We start from the raw sequence: 17,882 nt of genomic DNA on the forward strand, positions 1-17,882 counted from the left end.
ACACCATATAAAATTTGTAATCCAAACCCCAGATATTAACCAGTTGCCAATGTCCCTTCTATTTTTTTAATAGAAAAAGAGTTTTTCAAAGGGAAGCATCAGCCAGCTGCATAAACAGAGGCTACACACACACACAGAGAACAGGCACACAGCTGTCTACACACTCATGTAGCTGTGCACACACACTGATATCTTGCTGCACACAACAGCACCTTGCTGGATGTCCTCTGTCCTCCTCACTGGCAACTCCCCAAAGACATTGGTTTTGCTCTCCCCCCCCCAAAAAAAAAAAAAATAGCATTTGGATAGCAAAGTTAAGCAAGTTAATGAAAGCCAGATTTAAAATCACCCAATCACCCACAGAGCATTAATTTGCCCAGCATATAAACACACTATGATACAATCTTTAATAACACAATTTTTGTTTCCATGGGCCTCCCATTTTTTACAGTGCAAAGGAGAAATGTTGCTCACTTAATGAACACTACTCAAATTTTCTCCTATCCTTATCATCCAATGTGTGGTGCATGTACTATTTATTGCAGAGCATCCAGATCTTGCATTGCATACAGAATGATTAATTTCCTCATGGGCTTTTCTATAGTGGTGCTCTAATTGTAGTGTTGGAGGGCTGGGGGGTTTTTTTACAAACATCAAGGAACTTATCTTCACAGCTCCCTGCTGAGGGACAGAGATAAAAGGCAGTATTTTCAAACATGTCAGTGTATTTTGGGTACTCTATTAAAGGAGCTTGGAACCTAAATTTCTAGAGTACTTAGCACCTTCCTTCCTCAGAGAACAGCTCACAGCCCCTTTTGCTCCAGGCACAGTGGGCAGTATTTCCACAAATCAGTCATGGGTGACTGAAAGTGGACACAAAGAAAATGGGGACCACATGGACACAAGTGGGGAAGAAAGTCATTTTTTTGAGTCACCAAGTTTCATAACAGCACATTTCACAAAGGGTGAAATAAAATCCAATTTTCAATATCAATTCAAATGCCCGAGACCATGATTTTTCCTGCCTGTCCTCATCTGCTAGGCTCACCACTCAGCCTCCAAACTGTCCACTGTCATGGACACGTTTTATGAAAAATCCTTTCCTTAGGATTTTTTCTCCTGAGAATCTGAGAGGCCTCGGGAACAAAATGTAAACAATGATTATCTGCTGCTGTGGAATGCAACAGGTGCATCTGCGATTGGCCATTAATTACAAACAGCCACATGAGACCAATCACAGTCAGCTGGCTCAGACTCTGTCCAAGCCACAAGCCTTCATTATCACTCTTTCTTTTTCTATTCTTAGCTAGCCTTCTGATGAAATCTTTCTTCTATTCTTTTAGTATAGTTTTAATATACTACATATCATAAAATAATAAATCAAGCCTTCTGAAACATGGAGTCAGACCCTCATCTCTTCCCTCATCCTAAGACCCTTGTGAACACGGTCACAGTCCACCAAACAGCCACCATCTCAGGACTGCAGAGTCCTAGTTCATCTGACACCTACCACGAATGAAAACAGAATCTGGGCAGAAAGCAGGATGGGATCAAGGATTTTACCTCGTGACCACAAGTCACAAGTGAACAGCAGCCCACAGGCAATATTCATTCTGGTTTTTTCCTTAGAGTCTTCATTTACTGACCTGAGGCTGTGATGAACAGGGGAAGCACACAGGAGCTAAGACAAAATTGATCAGGGGTCAGGAGCTGAATGAAATGCACCATCAAAAGAACATACTTGGTCTTGGAGGAAGCAAAATGAATTGGTGGGCAGAAGACAAGAGGACAGGCAGGTGAGAAGTCCTATATCATCTTTTTCAATAAAGCAGAGGGAATGGCCAACGCTAAATGGTCTCACACAGAGACCAGTAAAAAATAGTGCACAGATAGAAAGAACCACAGTATCATGTTGCTTTGCCAAAGACAAAACAAAAGGCTGTTGGCTTTCCACTAGAATTGCTTTCTCCTGTTAAAACTTACTCTTCACTATTTAGCTGTCATCTGTCAAACCCACATCACTGTTAACAACCTAAGGCTGCACTGTGGACATGGCTATGTATGATAATCACTGCTCCTCATGAGAACAGCTCCAGGAATGTTTTTAAGCTCAGGCAAAACAAGGATGAACTACTTTAAACAAAACTTTTCCTTGGACTGCCCAATGAGGACATCATGCTTGGGAAATGCCAGCCCAAGCAGCTGGAGTTTAGCAGAGCTATGAGGCACTGAAAACAAGGCCAGCTAGGCAAACTCAGCCTGCTGAAAACATTATCCCTGAACCTCTGCACTGCCTCCACACAGTGGTGTATCCACGGGCACTGTGCTAAACTGCAGAAGGACTTGGGACATACTACTTCACCTCTGAAGGCATTGCCAGCAGCTTTAGCATTTTCAGCCAGTGTTATCATCTTATTGCAAAAGTCCCATACCTTCTCAGTGATTTCTCACAGGTAGCTACTCCCAGCACTGACTCCTTCTTCTCCACAGCACAGCCAACAAGCTCCAACTCCTTTCTTGTCTAGTTAACCCACTCTTTTATAGCACTCACCCTCACTGGACACAGCTGTGCCTTGTTAAGGGCAGGCCTGTCCCTAATCTTTGGTAATTAGTGCAGCTGCAACTCCTTAGGGGTGAGATTACCTTCTGCACTATCTTTATTTTTTTACATTCTATTCCCCCACAAGCCACGTGGTAGGACCTCAATTCTCAGGGTTTCTGTGGTCAAGGTGACCCCAAGGTGTTAGAAAGTCTCTTTTTCCCAGCCCTGACATCAAAGAAGGAGTCAGGATTCCTCATCTGTGGTTTTCAAGGTTGTTTATCCTCTGTTATCTATAACATTCTTTTCCTGACCTGCTGAGATCTGTCTAGCAATCAGTCTGAGGCACTCTGACCACCCTAGAGGTGGTGTGATCTTTTTATACTAAAAACTACGTGTACTTTATTTACAATAATTTTCAAATACCTATCACCTATGTTAGACAGTGTGTTTCTACTCTAAACCAATCCAAAAGTCCCACCATCACACAGAAGATGAAGGCTAAGAAGAAGAAATGAGAAGGATAAGGCATGCCCAAATCCCTCCATGTTAGTCTTCTGAACCCCCATTCTAAAAACCCCAAAATTCTACTTTTCTACCTTGTGACAAACTAACCATCATTCTACTTAAACTCTCATGGCTTGTAAATCTTCACATAGAGTTAGTAATTTTCTCCATGGGTTAAAATCAAAGGCACAGATGTATTTGGCTTTGTGCCAAGGTCTCTGAGCTCCTTGCCAGGGGCTCGAGCCCTCCAGGGCAGTCAGAGGGATGTCCTGGTTTCCGACACTAAATGTAGCTCATGCCATGTTTGACATGTTGAGTTCTGAAGTCAAATACTCAGGAAAGCCATTCAGGTCTCTTGAGTCCTGGGTAAACACTCAAGTGCTTCCAATAACAGAGGAGAAACAAGAAAGGTTTAAAGAAAAAGAAAAGGCCTAAGCTGCAAAGTTTAAGCCTCTGTAGAAAGAGAAAGCTCTGCTGGGAGACAGCTAAAGCATAAGGGCAATATTTAGCATTCAAGGCTCTTTCAAATTCATCTCTCTACAAGAGAAAGCAGATCTTAGCTCCCCCAGGTTTCACAAGCAGAGATTCAGCTTCAGTTTGCTGCTCTCTGAGAGCACAGCAGCCACTCTGTGTCCTGCTTACTGTCTTGCCAGCTTGGCAGCCAACATCTCCATATTCTACAGCTCCTTTTCCTCTGAGCTGGACAGGCTTCCACACCATCAGACCTGTTTCCCCAAAAGTCTTGCTATGAGGACTGCTGCTTCCTTCAAGCCCATCTCGGCTTCCCCCTGTTTCCCTTTTGGATACATCAAGCTCAGGCTCCCACCCAAAATCCTGCAGCAGGAAAATCCCCTTGCCTGCTGCAGTGAGAAGGTGACACTGCTCTGAATGCAGGAGCTGTACAGCAAGGTCACTTGCTGCCCAAAGCCAGCTATGAAAGCAAGATGGTTCTCAACATCACCACCATTGGGCTCAGCTGAAAACAGGAGATATCACTTCATTAAAATTCATAGACCTTGTGACTCTCATAGAAATAGCAAGAAGAATCCAGGATGGCAGAGATGAATATTAGGGCCAAAGAGTACTGACTGAGAGCAAAAGCTCAGACCTCTCTCTGCCAAAAATAAGCATATTTGGGAAGAAGTGCTTTTATTCTTAAAGTTACATCTAACACATTGATCTTCAATATATTAAAGTCTGATTAATTCTGTTTTTTCTGTACTGCATCAATTTGTAGTTCATCTAGGTATCCTAATGTAAAGGTGCATCTGCAGTATTGTTAGTTTGCTTGACCTGGCAAGCCACACTGTGCAACCTTCCCTAAACTTCTGACAGATTTCAGAATACATTGTTCATTCCCAGAGAGATTTTTGGACGTGGTTTCTACCAGCAGTGTTTTGTGAGCTAATGCAGTGAAAGACAGTGCCACAGCCTTTGTAGATGGACAATGTGGTGTTTCATAGTGAGTGTATCACACCTGTGATTTGCTCTCAGATATCAATTAAATTCATTGCTTCTTTTAGTCACAAAAGAAGAACAATGATTAATTAAAAATCAGAATTCATACATCATAAGAAGACATCACAGAAGCAACTGGAGAAAAAACCAGTAAGCAAAACAAAAACCAGCACCTGCCTGGAAAAATTATATTCTCTAAAAGCACTACTTCATTTTGGAACAAAACTCAGAAGCAAAACTTCAGTCTTCATCTATTCTATTAGACTTTGAAGTCTCAGCAGAGTAGTTTCATTTAAATAATTTTTTTAAAGTATATAAAAGTACATTGTGTGTTGCTGCAAAAGCAGCTGACATCTAGGATGATAAACTCTCTATTTAGACACAAGCATGCTGCCATCTTCAACAGTTTTGCATTTACCTCTCTTCATTTATTATCACCGAGTATATTTGCATCAAAATAAAGCAGTCGGTTCTTCAGAGTTCATCTATTTGTGCAGTTCATTTCCCTACCTCATGCCTCAGAACTGTGATATCACAATTACACCTCGTCCTCTGAAGTTGTCCCAGTGAGAACTGCTGGGCCATGAAAGGCAGGCATTTATTCCCCTTTGTTGCATTGGCCTCCAGTAAGTACCCACCAAACAAGAAACCATGGGGAGTTCCAAGCTTCAGTGCCCATACTCTGATTGTCCATGATAAAGAAACTGGTCTGTAAGAATTTACTTGTTACCAGAGAAATAACGCTTCTAGGACTAAGAAACAAAATTTCCCAAGGACAATGAAAAAAAAAAAAAAAAAAAAACACAAACAAGCAAGCAAACAAAAAAAAAAAAAAACCCTGAAATTTGAGACTCGTGGAAATAAATCTGAAGAAGGAAGTTTTGTCAGGAAAAAAGGAACAAATGTCCAGAAAGCTTATGTAGGAGCACAACTTACTCCGCCTGGGTACTAGCAAGATCAGAGAGAAAGAACTGAACCCAAAAAAGCCTCTATAGAATGTTTCTTACAGGCTGAAGCAACTGAGGCTGAGAAGTGCATGCAGGATTGATTATGATTCTCTAGACAGGCAAATTCTAGAGAGCAGCTCTGGTTATAAAACTAACAGCACCCTCATGTCACTCACCAGGACTGCAGCAAAGAACTCCAAACTAAAACCAAAACTATTATCTGTTTCCACAACTCTGCCTTCAAAGACTCAGTTTGAATAATGATGTTTAGGTTTACAAAGAGCACTACTGGGTACCTGGGAGCCCAGCCAGATCTTGGAAAAATCTGCTGACTCAGAAATCAAGGCAGCCAGAGGGGCTATCCAGAGTGCTCCCAAAGACCTCACCAGGAATCCTGGGATCAGCACTGGTCAAGATATCCTAAGGCAAAGAGGGACCTAAACCAGGAAAACATGGAGAGAAATCTGCATTGAAATGCACCATAGAGGTCAACTATAAACAAAATACATAGTTATACAAAGTATATACAGAAATATACAAAACCAAAATCTGCTGAAACTCTGGGCAACCACCAGCTCACAAACCCAAGGGGTCTAGATCCAGGACAGTATCTTGAGAAGAGTTCAGCTTGAAGAAACAGAAATGTGAACTTAAACAGACCCAACTAATCTTCTTGAATTTTATGTTTAAGAGATTGATTTGTTCCTGAAAATTCTATTGCTGGAACATTTTTATTCACTCTGTTTTCACACTTGGTCAAACAGAATTAGAGATGAACAGCTTTTTGACCCCATTTGAAAGCCTTGGTGGATGTCCTTTCAGATGAGTGTTGCAAGGAATGATGGAAGAGAAACTACAAGAGCTTTTATCAGCAGTGAGCCAGATGTCTTCATTATTTCTTCTCTTTTGCTGATTCTGTCATTTTAATATTTTTCCTTTTTTTTTCCTCCCCTCTGCAATCCTCTGTTCTAGCCAAAAAAGATGTGTCTTTGTTACTGTTGCCTTTAAAAGTTTTATGTGCATGTTGTTAGTAAGGTAACAACAACACTTCTGTAGTGTTTTCCACAAGGGGAAGCTGAAGCATTTCTAAGAATCAATTAATCTTCACAACCCATTTCTGAAGCAGACATTATTTTCCCCAGTTTACAGAGGGCTTAAATGGCAGATAGGTTAATTAACTCGCTCAAGGTCACTCGGTGAGTTAGCAATCAAGCTGCAAAAAAAACCCCAAGATTCAACAATTCCAATTCCCAAACCCTTCACCTAACCACTGAGAAACATCCCCTCTCTTAAGTCTCAAGTACTTCATTGAAACCTATCCCTGACCATTTATAACATATGGTTGAACTCCAAATTAGTCAGTCTGAATGACAAACAGAGAAGTGTGTGGAGATGCACAGCACCCCTTGCCTGCTCAGCCTTGTGCAGTGCCTGCCATGCTGGACAGCTCCCCTCCCATTACAGATGGCTGTGTTGCAGCTCCCCTGCAGAACTGCCAATATCATCCCAGGCATCGCTCCGAGGGCACTGCACGAGAGACAAAGGCACTGGCTCTCTTTCCCCAGGGGGAGGGAAGGCTGCCTCGACAGCCTGGCTGTTGGGGAAAGCAATAAACCCAAAATGCCAACTGGCTTGGGGAAATAATTTCTGTTTTCCTCTTCTGCTGCATCTCCCTTCCAAGCGTTCCCAGCGTTGGATAGGTGGAGCAGCAGTACTTAATAGTGACATCTTTGTGGATTCCATTCCAGCATTAGTTTGATGAATTACTTTAAAGTCAAAATATCCTTCAAATGCCCACCCAAAGTCTGTCAGTCTCTTAACACTACACATCCTCTCTGGAGGGATTTGAAATTCAGATGTCTCTGTGGCTCAGCACGAATCACTGTGCAACAAAATACAGTTGAAGTTTGACAATTAATCATGAACACATAAGGAATAACAAATAATCTCTAGGCATGCAGGTAGCCAGTGCAGTTCCACCAAATGCTCAGAGGGTCCTTTTACTTACTCAGATGATTTTGTTCCCTTATGTCAGTATTTATAGCAAGAAAATGTTAGAGATCATGTTGCAGCACTATAGTTCTAAGCATAAGACTTAGGAGTGAAGTTGATCACTTTGTCATACAGGTACTGCTCAAATGCCTCATTTCCAAGATCAAATGCTACAAGTTCAGACTCGGCTTTCCTCTAAATGTCAATAAACAAGCACCAATGAGCAAACTGTCACCAGGATCTTTTTTTTCTTTCTGGGTACACCTTTGCCTTCTCAGAACAGACAATGGATCAAGTGTTGCATTTTGTCAAAATTTTGCCTTAAAGCTGTCATTCAGTTATAAATAAAATACATACACAAGATGAATTAACTAGATAAACAGATCACTATTGATCAAAAAATATAACTCCAGACAAAATTACTGCCAACTATTGGTAAAAAGGTCTTTATTGTACTTTATCATGAGGTCTCTTCCTCTTTTTTTGGCTGCTTTGCATGTGTTCCATGAATGCCTCTCCACTCCCTTCATTTCTTTCCTCCACAACAGGCCCTGTACAGAGAATGCCCATGTTGTCTTCTACCCCATGTCACTCTCCTTTAACTCCTTTCTAGGGTTTTCAGCTTTTTCACTCACCCATCTCCCACTGATTTCCTTGTTAATAATTGCTAACAAGTCCAAACACTTTGCTCTGCTTGCAACAAAAAGCTCAGGAGGATCTAGCAGCATTTCCATCGAATTCAGCTCATCACAAACCCACCCACTCCTGTCTGATGGAAGGATCAGTCTCTGCTGCAACCTTCCATTCCCTCAGCATGCCAAGTCTCATTTGAACTGGGAAGACCTTGGGGTGGGGATGCTGAGTTTACACTCCCTGGCAGAATACAGGGAGACACAGAGTCCCAGATAAGGTGAGCAAGACTTTTTGGGTCCATGGATTGCAAACCAGATCATTCTCTGTCTCTGCAAATTTGCAGATGTGTTGAGCTGTGGTTTTGTTGACTGCTGTGACCCTGATTTTCCACCCTGAGTGTCTGTGTGCTGCCTCACTGGCACGCTAACCCTGGCTGGGTGCTCTGCAAGCAATTCTCCTCATAACCACAGCAACAACAGTGCCACAGTGACATAAATAGGCTCCTGTAAGTGCACACTCTTACTTTGATTTAATAATAACAGGAATGGCTGACAGGAGAAACAACTGAGCAAAAAGGCAGAAATATTTAACTAATGCAGACCTTTCATGTTTGTGCTTCCACCACACCAAACAGGCCATGCTGGAGCCTGAAAGTATAGGCAGCAACAATTTTGAGGGAAAGTTTCCCTATTTTGAGGGAAAGAGAAAGACGTTTTCCAGTGGTCTATATGCCAGTTTTCAGAGTGTGGGTAACATGTAAGTAAAATATTTTCATTGATGAGGAGGAATGAGATTGAGCTGATGTAACTAATGAATCAGGCAGGATGATTTACCAAAATGCAATATTAAAATTCTTTGCCCCAATCCTTTAACATAAATAAATAAATTCGAAGACTGAGAAGGTAAGAGTGCATATAAAACCACCACCATTATTTTAGAGATGCAGAGACAGTAACTTGTTCCAACTAACCCTGTTGAGGAGATGTGGAATGGAGTGGGGCTGGCTGCAGAGAATCAGGCTGCTGATCCCTCCAGTGAACCAGAAGTGCGCTCAGTTTGGAGCTGTGTGAGGAAAAAGCCTCATTACACCTTGCAAAAACTTCTTTTCTGTGACAGGCATTAATCCAGTCTGCATGGAAGGAGTATTTTTAAACTCAGTGTTTAAACAACTTAATCACAGAACAAAAAGGGGGTGTTTGTTTAGGGGCCAGCAATCATTATTTGATTATAGCAAGGACAATTGTTATAAAAAGGACAAAGGACAGTCCCAGTGGGGGAAATTGTCTCTCTTTCTCCCCCCACCACCCTCTCTCTCACAAACACACATATGGATGCTTCAGAGAGACCTTCTCCATCAAGATGGGAGGAATGACGAGAAAATTGCGATTCAAAAATAGAGATAGATATGGAAATGAGAATACTTATGATCTGACTCCATAAAGTCATGATTGCCTAATTAACAAAATGGCCAATTTTGGCTGAAGGACAACCTTGTCTCAGCAGCAGGGTGAAGGAAACACTCAGAAGTTAAAAGCATGGTATAGAGCAATGTAGAAAGGCAAAAATATAGGAAAAAATGTTCTGTTCATACAAAATATGAAGACTACAGAAAAAGCATAAATGGTGTGACTACAGATAGTAAAATGAGGGGTGCAATAATGCTGATATATATGTCTAGAGATGGTAAAATAACACACAAGTGGCAGAAATGCTAAAAACCTTTATTTCCTCCTTAGAAATATTAAGGAAGAGACACTTTTCTTATCTTGCAGAAAAAAAAAAAAAAAAAAAAAAAGAAGCACTTTTCCATCCATTAGTCAGTAATGAAATTGGTTGGCAAGATCTACTAGAGCAAACATTTTAAAATTAGAATATCTACAGAACTTTTATATGACAGTGTTTGAATAAGTGGCTAAAGAAATTCCATGAATGTTAATTCTTAATAATCACAGAATCATACAAAGGCTTGGGTCAGAAGGGACCTTAAATATTACCTAGTTCCAACCCCTCCCTGTCATGGGCAGGGACACCTTCCACTAGATCAGGAATATTAATGAAATTAGAGGGTCATGCCAATATCCAAAAAGGACAAGAAAGAAGACTGGGTTGCCCCGGCCATGAGGCTGCTCTGCCTGTGACAAGCATGGAAAAGGTGACAGAAAATTAATTAAGGAAGGATGACAGAATAACAATTTACTCAATGCTTGGCAGAATCTGCTCTTCTAGAAAACAGGGCGAGCCAGACAAACCCAATTTGCTCCTTCGATGGCATTACACGTTTGGCATATAAATGCAATCACATAATTGTCATTTACTCAGATGTTTGCACAGAGTCTGATTTAGCACCTCCTGGCACTGATTAAAAATCAGCATAAATCAAGCCCTGGGAAAGCTCATCTCCAGTGGGATTGGCAGTGGCCACAGAGGTGCCAGGGGAAGCGTGGCAGGGTCAGGTGCCCATCCCCACACTTCAGGGGCTCCCCATGGCACACACCCCATCCCAGGTTTGGGGCACAAAGGTGAGTCTCACCACCCTCACCAGCAGCAAGAGACCAAGAGGACACTGGTGCTGAAAGACTGAGATTGCACAGGTGAACTTGCCAAGGGAGATATAATAATATAGCTGAATAACCATCTTCGAAAACAAGCAGAAGGATGGAAGCAAAAGTAATGAGTAAGGACTGGCAAGGAGCACATGAGCCCTGAATTTGGAGTAGAGAAACCATCCCTGAAAGTGGTTTGGAAACACAGTGAATGACAAATATTTGTGGCTCCCAAACTCTCCCTTTCATCTCTTTTCAGAAAAACTAGATTTTGACATTTGTCCCAGTTTGCAGCCTGGTCAAGAGTGAAGACACCCAGCTTCCAGCTCTTTGTGTAAACTCATGCCTTCTCCCAAGAGTAAAGCCAGCTTGGTTTTATTAACCTGAGCTCAAGTACTCATGGAGCGAGGCTGCTGACTGGATATATCAGTGTGGACATCTCACACCACCCTTCCCGGGCAAAACCAAAGAATAAGGCTCTGTGTAGACTTGTCATCCTTTTAATGGGGATGTGAAAAATGCCAAACACTTGTTTTTAAAATTTTAAAAGTTTAATAGTAATAAAATGGTTATAAAAATAGTAATACAATTAGAGTAATAATAATCAGGACAATTTCAATTAGGACAATATGAGACAATACAGACAAAGAGTTAGGGACGTCCGGGTACCTTTTTCTGGGCAGCATAAGCCCGAAAAAGGACACCCATTGACAGAGGATTAACCCTTAAAAACAATAACCTGTTGCATATTCATACACCTCATACATGATGCATAAATTGCATTCAAACACGGGATTCTGTCTGGTCATCGTCAGCTTCTTCCTCTGAATCCTAACGGCGCCTTTGATGTGGGAAGAAGTTCATTTCTTCTGATAAGAGAACAAGAAATTCTTTTTTCTCTGAAAGATTTATGTGTCCTGTGGCTACTATCTCAGTGCAAGTCCTTTCTTTAAAAAAAGTATCCTACATAGCATAGTTTCTATTTTAACATTTTTTAAAACCCAAAACTACATTTAACACGCTACTTAGGAGAATTAATACAGCACTACTTTCTAACACAACACATATAATATTCATTTCAGTATGTGCGAAAAGCCAATCGTAAAATACGCATTTTTCACGAGGATAACCACTTTTCTCATTTCCTTATTAGATTTACGCATATAACTGCAAAGCTGCTTACAACAGGGAGGGAAACAAATGAAAGAAAGGGAGTCACAACGAAAAGGTTTTGTTCTTGGAGCAAGAGGGTGTGACCCCCTCATGGTGTGATCCTTGAGGGTCAGGTGTGGGCCTCTCGTGGTGTGATCCTTGAGGGTCACTTCCAGCTCAGGATACGCTGTGATTCCGTGGCTCCATGACCGCGGGGACAGTAGCCGGCGAGCTCCAAGGAGGGCGGGGAAGGAGGACGAACGGCAGAGAGAGAGGAGGAAGAGGAGGAAGAGGAAGGTCCCTCCCTGGGCCGCCCGTCCCGCCCCTCGCGTCACCCGTGCGCGCCGCCTCCGCTCCGGCAGCGCCGCCGCTCCTTCGGCCGCGGCCCAGCGCGGGGTGAGCGGGGCCGAACGGGGGTGCCGAGCTCCGGCCTCCGGGGTGCCGGGCTCCGGGGTGCCGGGCTCCGGGGTGCCGGGCTCCGGGGTGCCGGGCTCCGGGGTGCCGGGCGGGCCGTGTCCTCGGGAGCCGCAGCCCTTGGCCACGTCCCGGCGCTGCCGTCCCACAGGAAAGCGGGGCCGGCCCGGCCTGAGGGCCCGCCGCGGGTTGAGCTCTGAGGCGGCCTGGTCTTGCCCCGTGCTCCTGGGGGAATGAGCGCTGTCCTGGCGTGCTCCGAGTGAGAAGGGAGCGCTCCGAATCAAGCGGGTGGATCGGGAATACAGAATGAGCCAGCCCAGGGCGGGAGCGGGGAGCCGGGAGCTGTGGAGCGGCAGCACGGAGCGCTGGGTTCGGTTTAGGTGTGCCGGCTCCGAGTGGAGATGCTGGAGATGTCATTGCTGGAAGTGACAATAACGAAAGTGCTCTTTGGTCTCACGGATGTGACATCTCACAGAATCACCCTAGAACGGGCTGTGGGTAGCTTTGGCAATGTGCAGCCTTTGCTTCACTTCTCTCCCAAGCGTTCTTAGTCGGGCAAGGGTTAATGGAGGTCTCCAGCCTCAGCTTGGGGTGTTACAATTCTTTAGAGAGTCAGAAGTGAAAATCAGGTTATTCAGACCACAAATTTGCGTTATTCAGGAGCTAAAGGCGTTTTTATTTTAAGGCTGGAGTAAGTAGAGATTAAGCAAGTTGTGTGTTTATGATAAAGACACACTTTTGGAGTCCTGTGTTGAAGAGCTTGGGGGACAACTTGTTGCTTTGTCTCTGAATGCAGGAATTAGGACTGGGTGTTCTGAAAGAAATGATTTAGCAAAATTTAGTGATTATTTCCCCCTGTATAGATGCTCATGTTGAAGTGCTGCCCTGCAATCATTTAAGAGCTTCTGTGTTCTCACGCTAGGCCTGCTGCCTTAGCTCGGGGTCTCTGATGCTTTGCCTTCCCTTTTGTTACTTTCACCGTTATTCTTTCTTCTCAAATTACTTGAATTATTTTCATGCTTGATTATTTTTCCTGCTTCATTTAGAGTGCTTTGCCAACAGGAGTAAATCAAAGCAGGTCCTGCAATGAGCAGATATATCTACGTGAGGTTATGAATGCTCCAAATTTGTGTTATTAAACAACAGGCTCTGTGTAATCACACTGAAGTGGACTTAGCACTGTCCTGATGATTGCTCTTATCCATGATCTTTAATTTGTTATGCTCATATTCTGGAATCACCTGTGCAATATTTTTTAAAACAAGGTTTTTTAAACTTTAACCTCAGTGTTGTGGTCTTGAAGGAACCTGCTTAATTTGTCTGAAGACTTATCAGTCATTCAAAAAGGCAAAGTACAGACAAGATACTACTTTAAATACAGGTTTGTGGGATTCTTTTTCTTGTCTACTACAACCAATTCTGCAAAGAAAGAGTAAAGAAGACTTAAAATGGGGAGGGTTAGAAAAGCTGAGAGAAAACCCTTCTCATGCTGCTTTAGCAGAGTGGATGTTGTCTGGTGGCCTAATACCAATGGTTTTGTCTTCAGGGCATTTTTGTGGCAGAGGTTTATAGGTGAGAGATGACTAAAAGAGAATAGGAAGCTGCTGATTGATTTTCGTGGAAAAAAAGAATCTGGCATGGAAAAACTACTGTTTTCCTCTTAAAAAGAATAGGTATCGTGAGAGACTGAAAAGAGAATGGAGAAAAAGCTGATGGAGATGATCAAGGGGAGGGAATTGAGATGGGAAAGATCTGTGTGATTCATGCAGAGAAACATGATTTGTTTATAGTCCATTGTTACATGGATTATAACAATGTTTTAAATAGGGTGAGAAATTTTCATGAGGAAAAACTTCCCCAGGTCATTTTCTCTGTATGTTCAAGTGGTGCCTTACCCTGTGCTTGTGCAGCAGTCGGTGGTATCACACGGGTGCAGTTTTTGGCAGAGCTCACACTAGAATTGTTCCTGTGGATGGAGTTTAAGGGTTGTCTTGAGCAAGCTGAGTAAGTTCTGCTAATAAACCATGCTAGCCATGGTAAATTGTGGTGCAGTGCATGTCTATAGTTGATAGTGCTGTCTGTAGGCTGGGAATTGTCCCTGAATTTGTGGTGCAGTTTGCAGGGGTCTTAGGAAAGAGATGAGAATGTTGACTCCATGTTTCAGAAGGCTTGATTTATTATTTCATGATATATGTCATATTAAAACTATACTAGAAGAATAGAAGAAAGGATTTCATCAGAAGGCTAGCTAAGAATAGAAAAGGAATGATAACAAAGGTTTGTGACTGACCGAGACAGTCCGGACAGCTGACTGTGATTGGCCATTAATTAGAAACAACCACATGAGACCAATCACAGATGCACCTGTTGCATTCCCCAGCAGCAGATAATCATTGTTTGCATTTTGTTCCTGAGGCCTCTCAGCTTCCCAGGAGGAAAAATCCTAAGGAAAGGATTTTTCATAAAACATGTCTGTGACATGGAGTCATGTAGATGTTCTTTATCAGCAGGATTACATGCTGAAGTATCAGACTGATTTTATGCAAGGAATGTGTGATGTCAAATGAGTGCTCAGTGTATGACACATTCCTTTGTTTGCCCTAATTCTGGGGTAGCTGGTTCTGCTCTGAGCTGGGTGAAGAGCTGTGTCTCTGCTTTTGCAGGAAGGTCCATCTGTGTGTGTGCCCACTGCTCCTGGGGAGATGTCCAACGTTTCCAGCTACGCCCTGCGCATGGCCCGCCTCAGCGCCCAGATATTCGGCGACGTGGTCAGGCCCACGGACTCCAAATCCATGAAGGTGGTGAAGCTGTTCAGCGAGCAGCCCCTGGCCAAGAGGGACGAGGTGCACAACTGGTACCCCCCTCACAACACCTACTATGCCCTCATGAAGAAACTCCGCTACTTCGGCCTCTACAGGTGCACAGGGGGTGGGAGCAGCTTGGAGATGGGAAAGGGGTGGCTGGAGTCTCGTTCCAGTTGTTTCCAGGGGGGTGGAAACAAGGGAGGGATTCACAGAACAACCAGTGGGGAGAACTTGGGGTGTGGAAACCAAGGAGATAGACGTGGGGGCAATGAATTGAGGAAAATTTTGAGGGAGAGCTCCAGCCTCCAACCAATCACTCGACGCCCCTGCTGGAAGGTTCTAAAAAGAGGGGATGGGAGGCCAAGTGATTGACAGGGGTCCAGGGAGGAAATTGGGGAATGAATCAGCAGAAATTAGAGGATTGACATGGGGGAGGAGGGAAGCAGCTTGGGACAAACAGGTTGGGGAGAATGGGGGTACACAGATGAAATCATTACAGAAATGAAACAAAGGTAATAAAACCACCTTGGGGCTGGGCGGTCGCAAAGAGGACACAGTGATAGTTTTCCTCAAGGGAAGTGTTTCCTTCTGAATATGGTGCATATGGAAGTAGGCACTTGATTGTTGGCACTGAGGGCAAGGAGAGCAAAAGTGACTGCTGGCTGACTTTTATCATAATTGGAAGCTTTTGTGAGAAAGACTGGAGGTTTAGTTGTGCAAGCATTTACCTAAGAAATGGTTCCTGCTTTTGCTTTGTGGGGAAGAGAAGAAACCTTTCTGATAGACAGGAGATGGGTCTGTAGTTCTGAATATGGCAAATGAATGTGCTACAAAGAGGTGATGTTAACACAGACTTGCCATATATTTCTGTCATTCAACAGCTAATAAGTGAAATTTAGAAGAGACAGAAAGTCTCTGTTAGGCTGGAGGGCCTTTTTATTCTTCAAAATAAATTAAATTAAATTCAAATGTGATTTAGATAGTCTTGTTAATTCCCGCTTCATCCAAACCAGTTGTCTAATTTCTAAATTAATTCCCACAGTCTGTATCAGGGAGAATTGTACTGCTGAAGAACATCAGCAGGAGTCAAATGCAGTTTTTTCACTTCAATCAGGTAGCTCTAAAAAAATCTTTAAAAGTGAGGCTGCAAACCCTGTATAGTCAAAACAGATTACTTGTCACTAGTATGACAATACTGAGCATCAAGGATTGCATTCAGGATGCTCTTGCTTTAGGTAGGTGTGCCAACACTTCCTAGACTGGCTGTTTGTTTACACTGAAAGCCTCAATGTGAGGCTAATGTTCTTTACTCTTCTCCTTCCCCTATTAAGTTCCTTCTCTAGCTGTATACAGAGAGTTGGAAGAAGAAAAAAAAAAATGTAATGAAGAATCATAGACTAATGGGGCTGGTAATAAATTACAAGCTTTTTGTTTCTATTTAGAGAAGTTGTGTTTAAAAATAACAGTGCAGCAATCTTAGGCCATAGGATGTACTTATGACTTTTGAAAATCACTTTGCACTAAAAAAATACAGGGACAGATTAATAGAATTTATTAGAAAGTGATTGAGGATTAATTATCCCTGTCAACCCCTTCATCCTCCTTCCTATTTTACTCTCTTATTATGATTCTCCCAGTACTGATGCCATCTCCATAGCTCATTCCTGAAGTCACCTGAGAGCAGTGCCATGTGCTGTAATTACTGCTCAGCATGGCCCTGTTTCCCCAGGAGCTAATGGCCTGAACACAGGAACACAATGTGCTCTGCCTGCACTGCTGGGCTGGATAACAAGGGGGAAAATCTTACTCTTGTCTCTTGCTGGTTTTTGCATTTTACTGCTCATTTAAGCAAAGGGGATCAAAAAATGCAATTGAAATAATACACATGTGCACACACCTTTTATTGCTGAAAAGGGCAACCCTGCTAATTCTGAAAGTGTCAGAGGAAATCTTGCATGTTATTATTCAGTGATACTTCCAGCAGTAACATGGAATACATTGCAGCAAGCTTCAGTATGGACTTCATGGTTTAAAAAGTTTTGATTTTAGGTTGTTTTTTTTTTTTTTTCATTAGCATGTAGTTCAAAGAACTATTCATATCTCTGGATCCCAAGAAAAAGAATAAACTTTATTCCTTCTCCCCCACCTAGGGATGAGCATCAGGACTTCAGGGAGGAGATGAGGCGATTGAAAAAGCTCCGTGGGAAGGAAAAACCAAAGAAGGGGGAAGGAAAGAGAGCTCTCAAGAAGAAGTAGTGCTGCTTGAACAGTGTGACTGACTGCTCTGGAAGTGCTGGGGAATGGCTGGAGAAGGCTTGGCATGTGGGCTGTGTGTGGGGCACAGGAAACACGCTGTGAAATTGTGGGCTCCACCTTGGGAATGCACTTGGGTCTTTGAAGTTTTACTGATTTTGAATTTCTATACTTCAAATATACTGTATATTGCAGCACAGTAATAAAAGAAAAAGTGCTCAGTGTTTTTCTTGAAACCACCTGCAGCTGTTTCAGTTTTTCTTGATCTGGAAATTGTTTGCTTTTCATTGTCTGTTTTACTTTCTTGTATTAATATCAACACTGTTTTATGTGTGGCCACAAAAAACCAAGGATTCCTGCTGCTGCAGCTGCTTGTCAGTCTTATCTGTTATAATTAGTTTCATTTCAGGTAGCTCTAGTGCTTTTTTTTCAAGTTTTTTTTAAGGTTTTTAAGTTGCTGTTGCACCCTATTGTTCTGTGCTTTTCACTGGACAATACTTCCCAAACCACTGCCTTCCCACAGCACGCTCATTGTACCCTAAACTTTTAGATACTACAACAGAAGAGGCTGAAATATTAACTAAATCCATATAATAATGGAACTATTACATGCAGTAATGAAATTTTAAATATTTTTTAC

General features: G+C 42.6%; 1 protein-coding gene across 1 annotated transcript; it reads left to right on the top strand.

The window, feature by feature from the left end:
* The first annotated feature begins 12,090 nt into the window (after window positions 1-12,090).
* MRPS33 (mitochondrial ribosomal protein S33) lies at window positions 12,091-17,478 on the top strand. Its single transcript, XM_063154112.1, has 3 exons — window positions 12,091-12,167; window positions 14,849-15,102; window positions 17,140-17,478. Exons 2-3 carry the CDS (start codon window positions 14,888-14,890, stop codon window positions 17,243-17,245), a joined length of 321 nt encoding a protein of 106 aa, XP_063010182.1. The 5' UTR covers window positions 12,091-12,167; window positions 14,849-14,887; the 3' UTR covers window positions 17,246-17,478.
* The last annotated feature ends 404 nt before the right edge of the window (window positions 17,479-17,882 follow it).

Source organism: Melospiza melodia, chromosome 4 (assembly GCF_035770615.1).
Source record: "Melospiza melodia melodia isolate bMelMel2 chromosome 4, bMelMel2.pri, whole genome shotgun sequence".
Classification (NCBI taxonomy): domain Eukaryota; kingdom Metazoa; phylum Chordata; class Aves; order Passeriformes; family Passerellidae; genus Melospiza; species Melospiza melodia.

Excerpts from the sequence above, each read along its gene's own strand:
- MRPS33 (XM_063154112.1), top strand. The coding sequence starts at position 14,888 with ATGTCCAACGTTTCCAGCTACGCCCTGCGCATGGCCCGCCTCAGCGCC. Across the intron at positions 15,103-17,139 it reads CGCTACTTCGGCCTCTACAG|GGATGAGCATCAGGACTTCA; the intron begins GTGCACAGGGGG and ends TCCCCCACCTAG.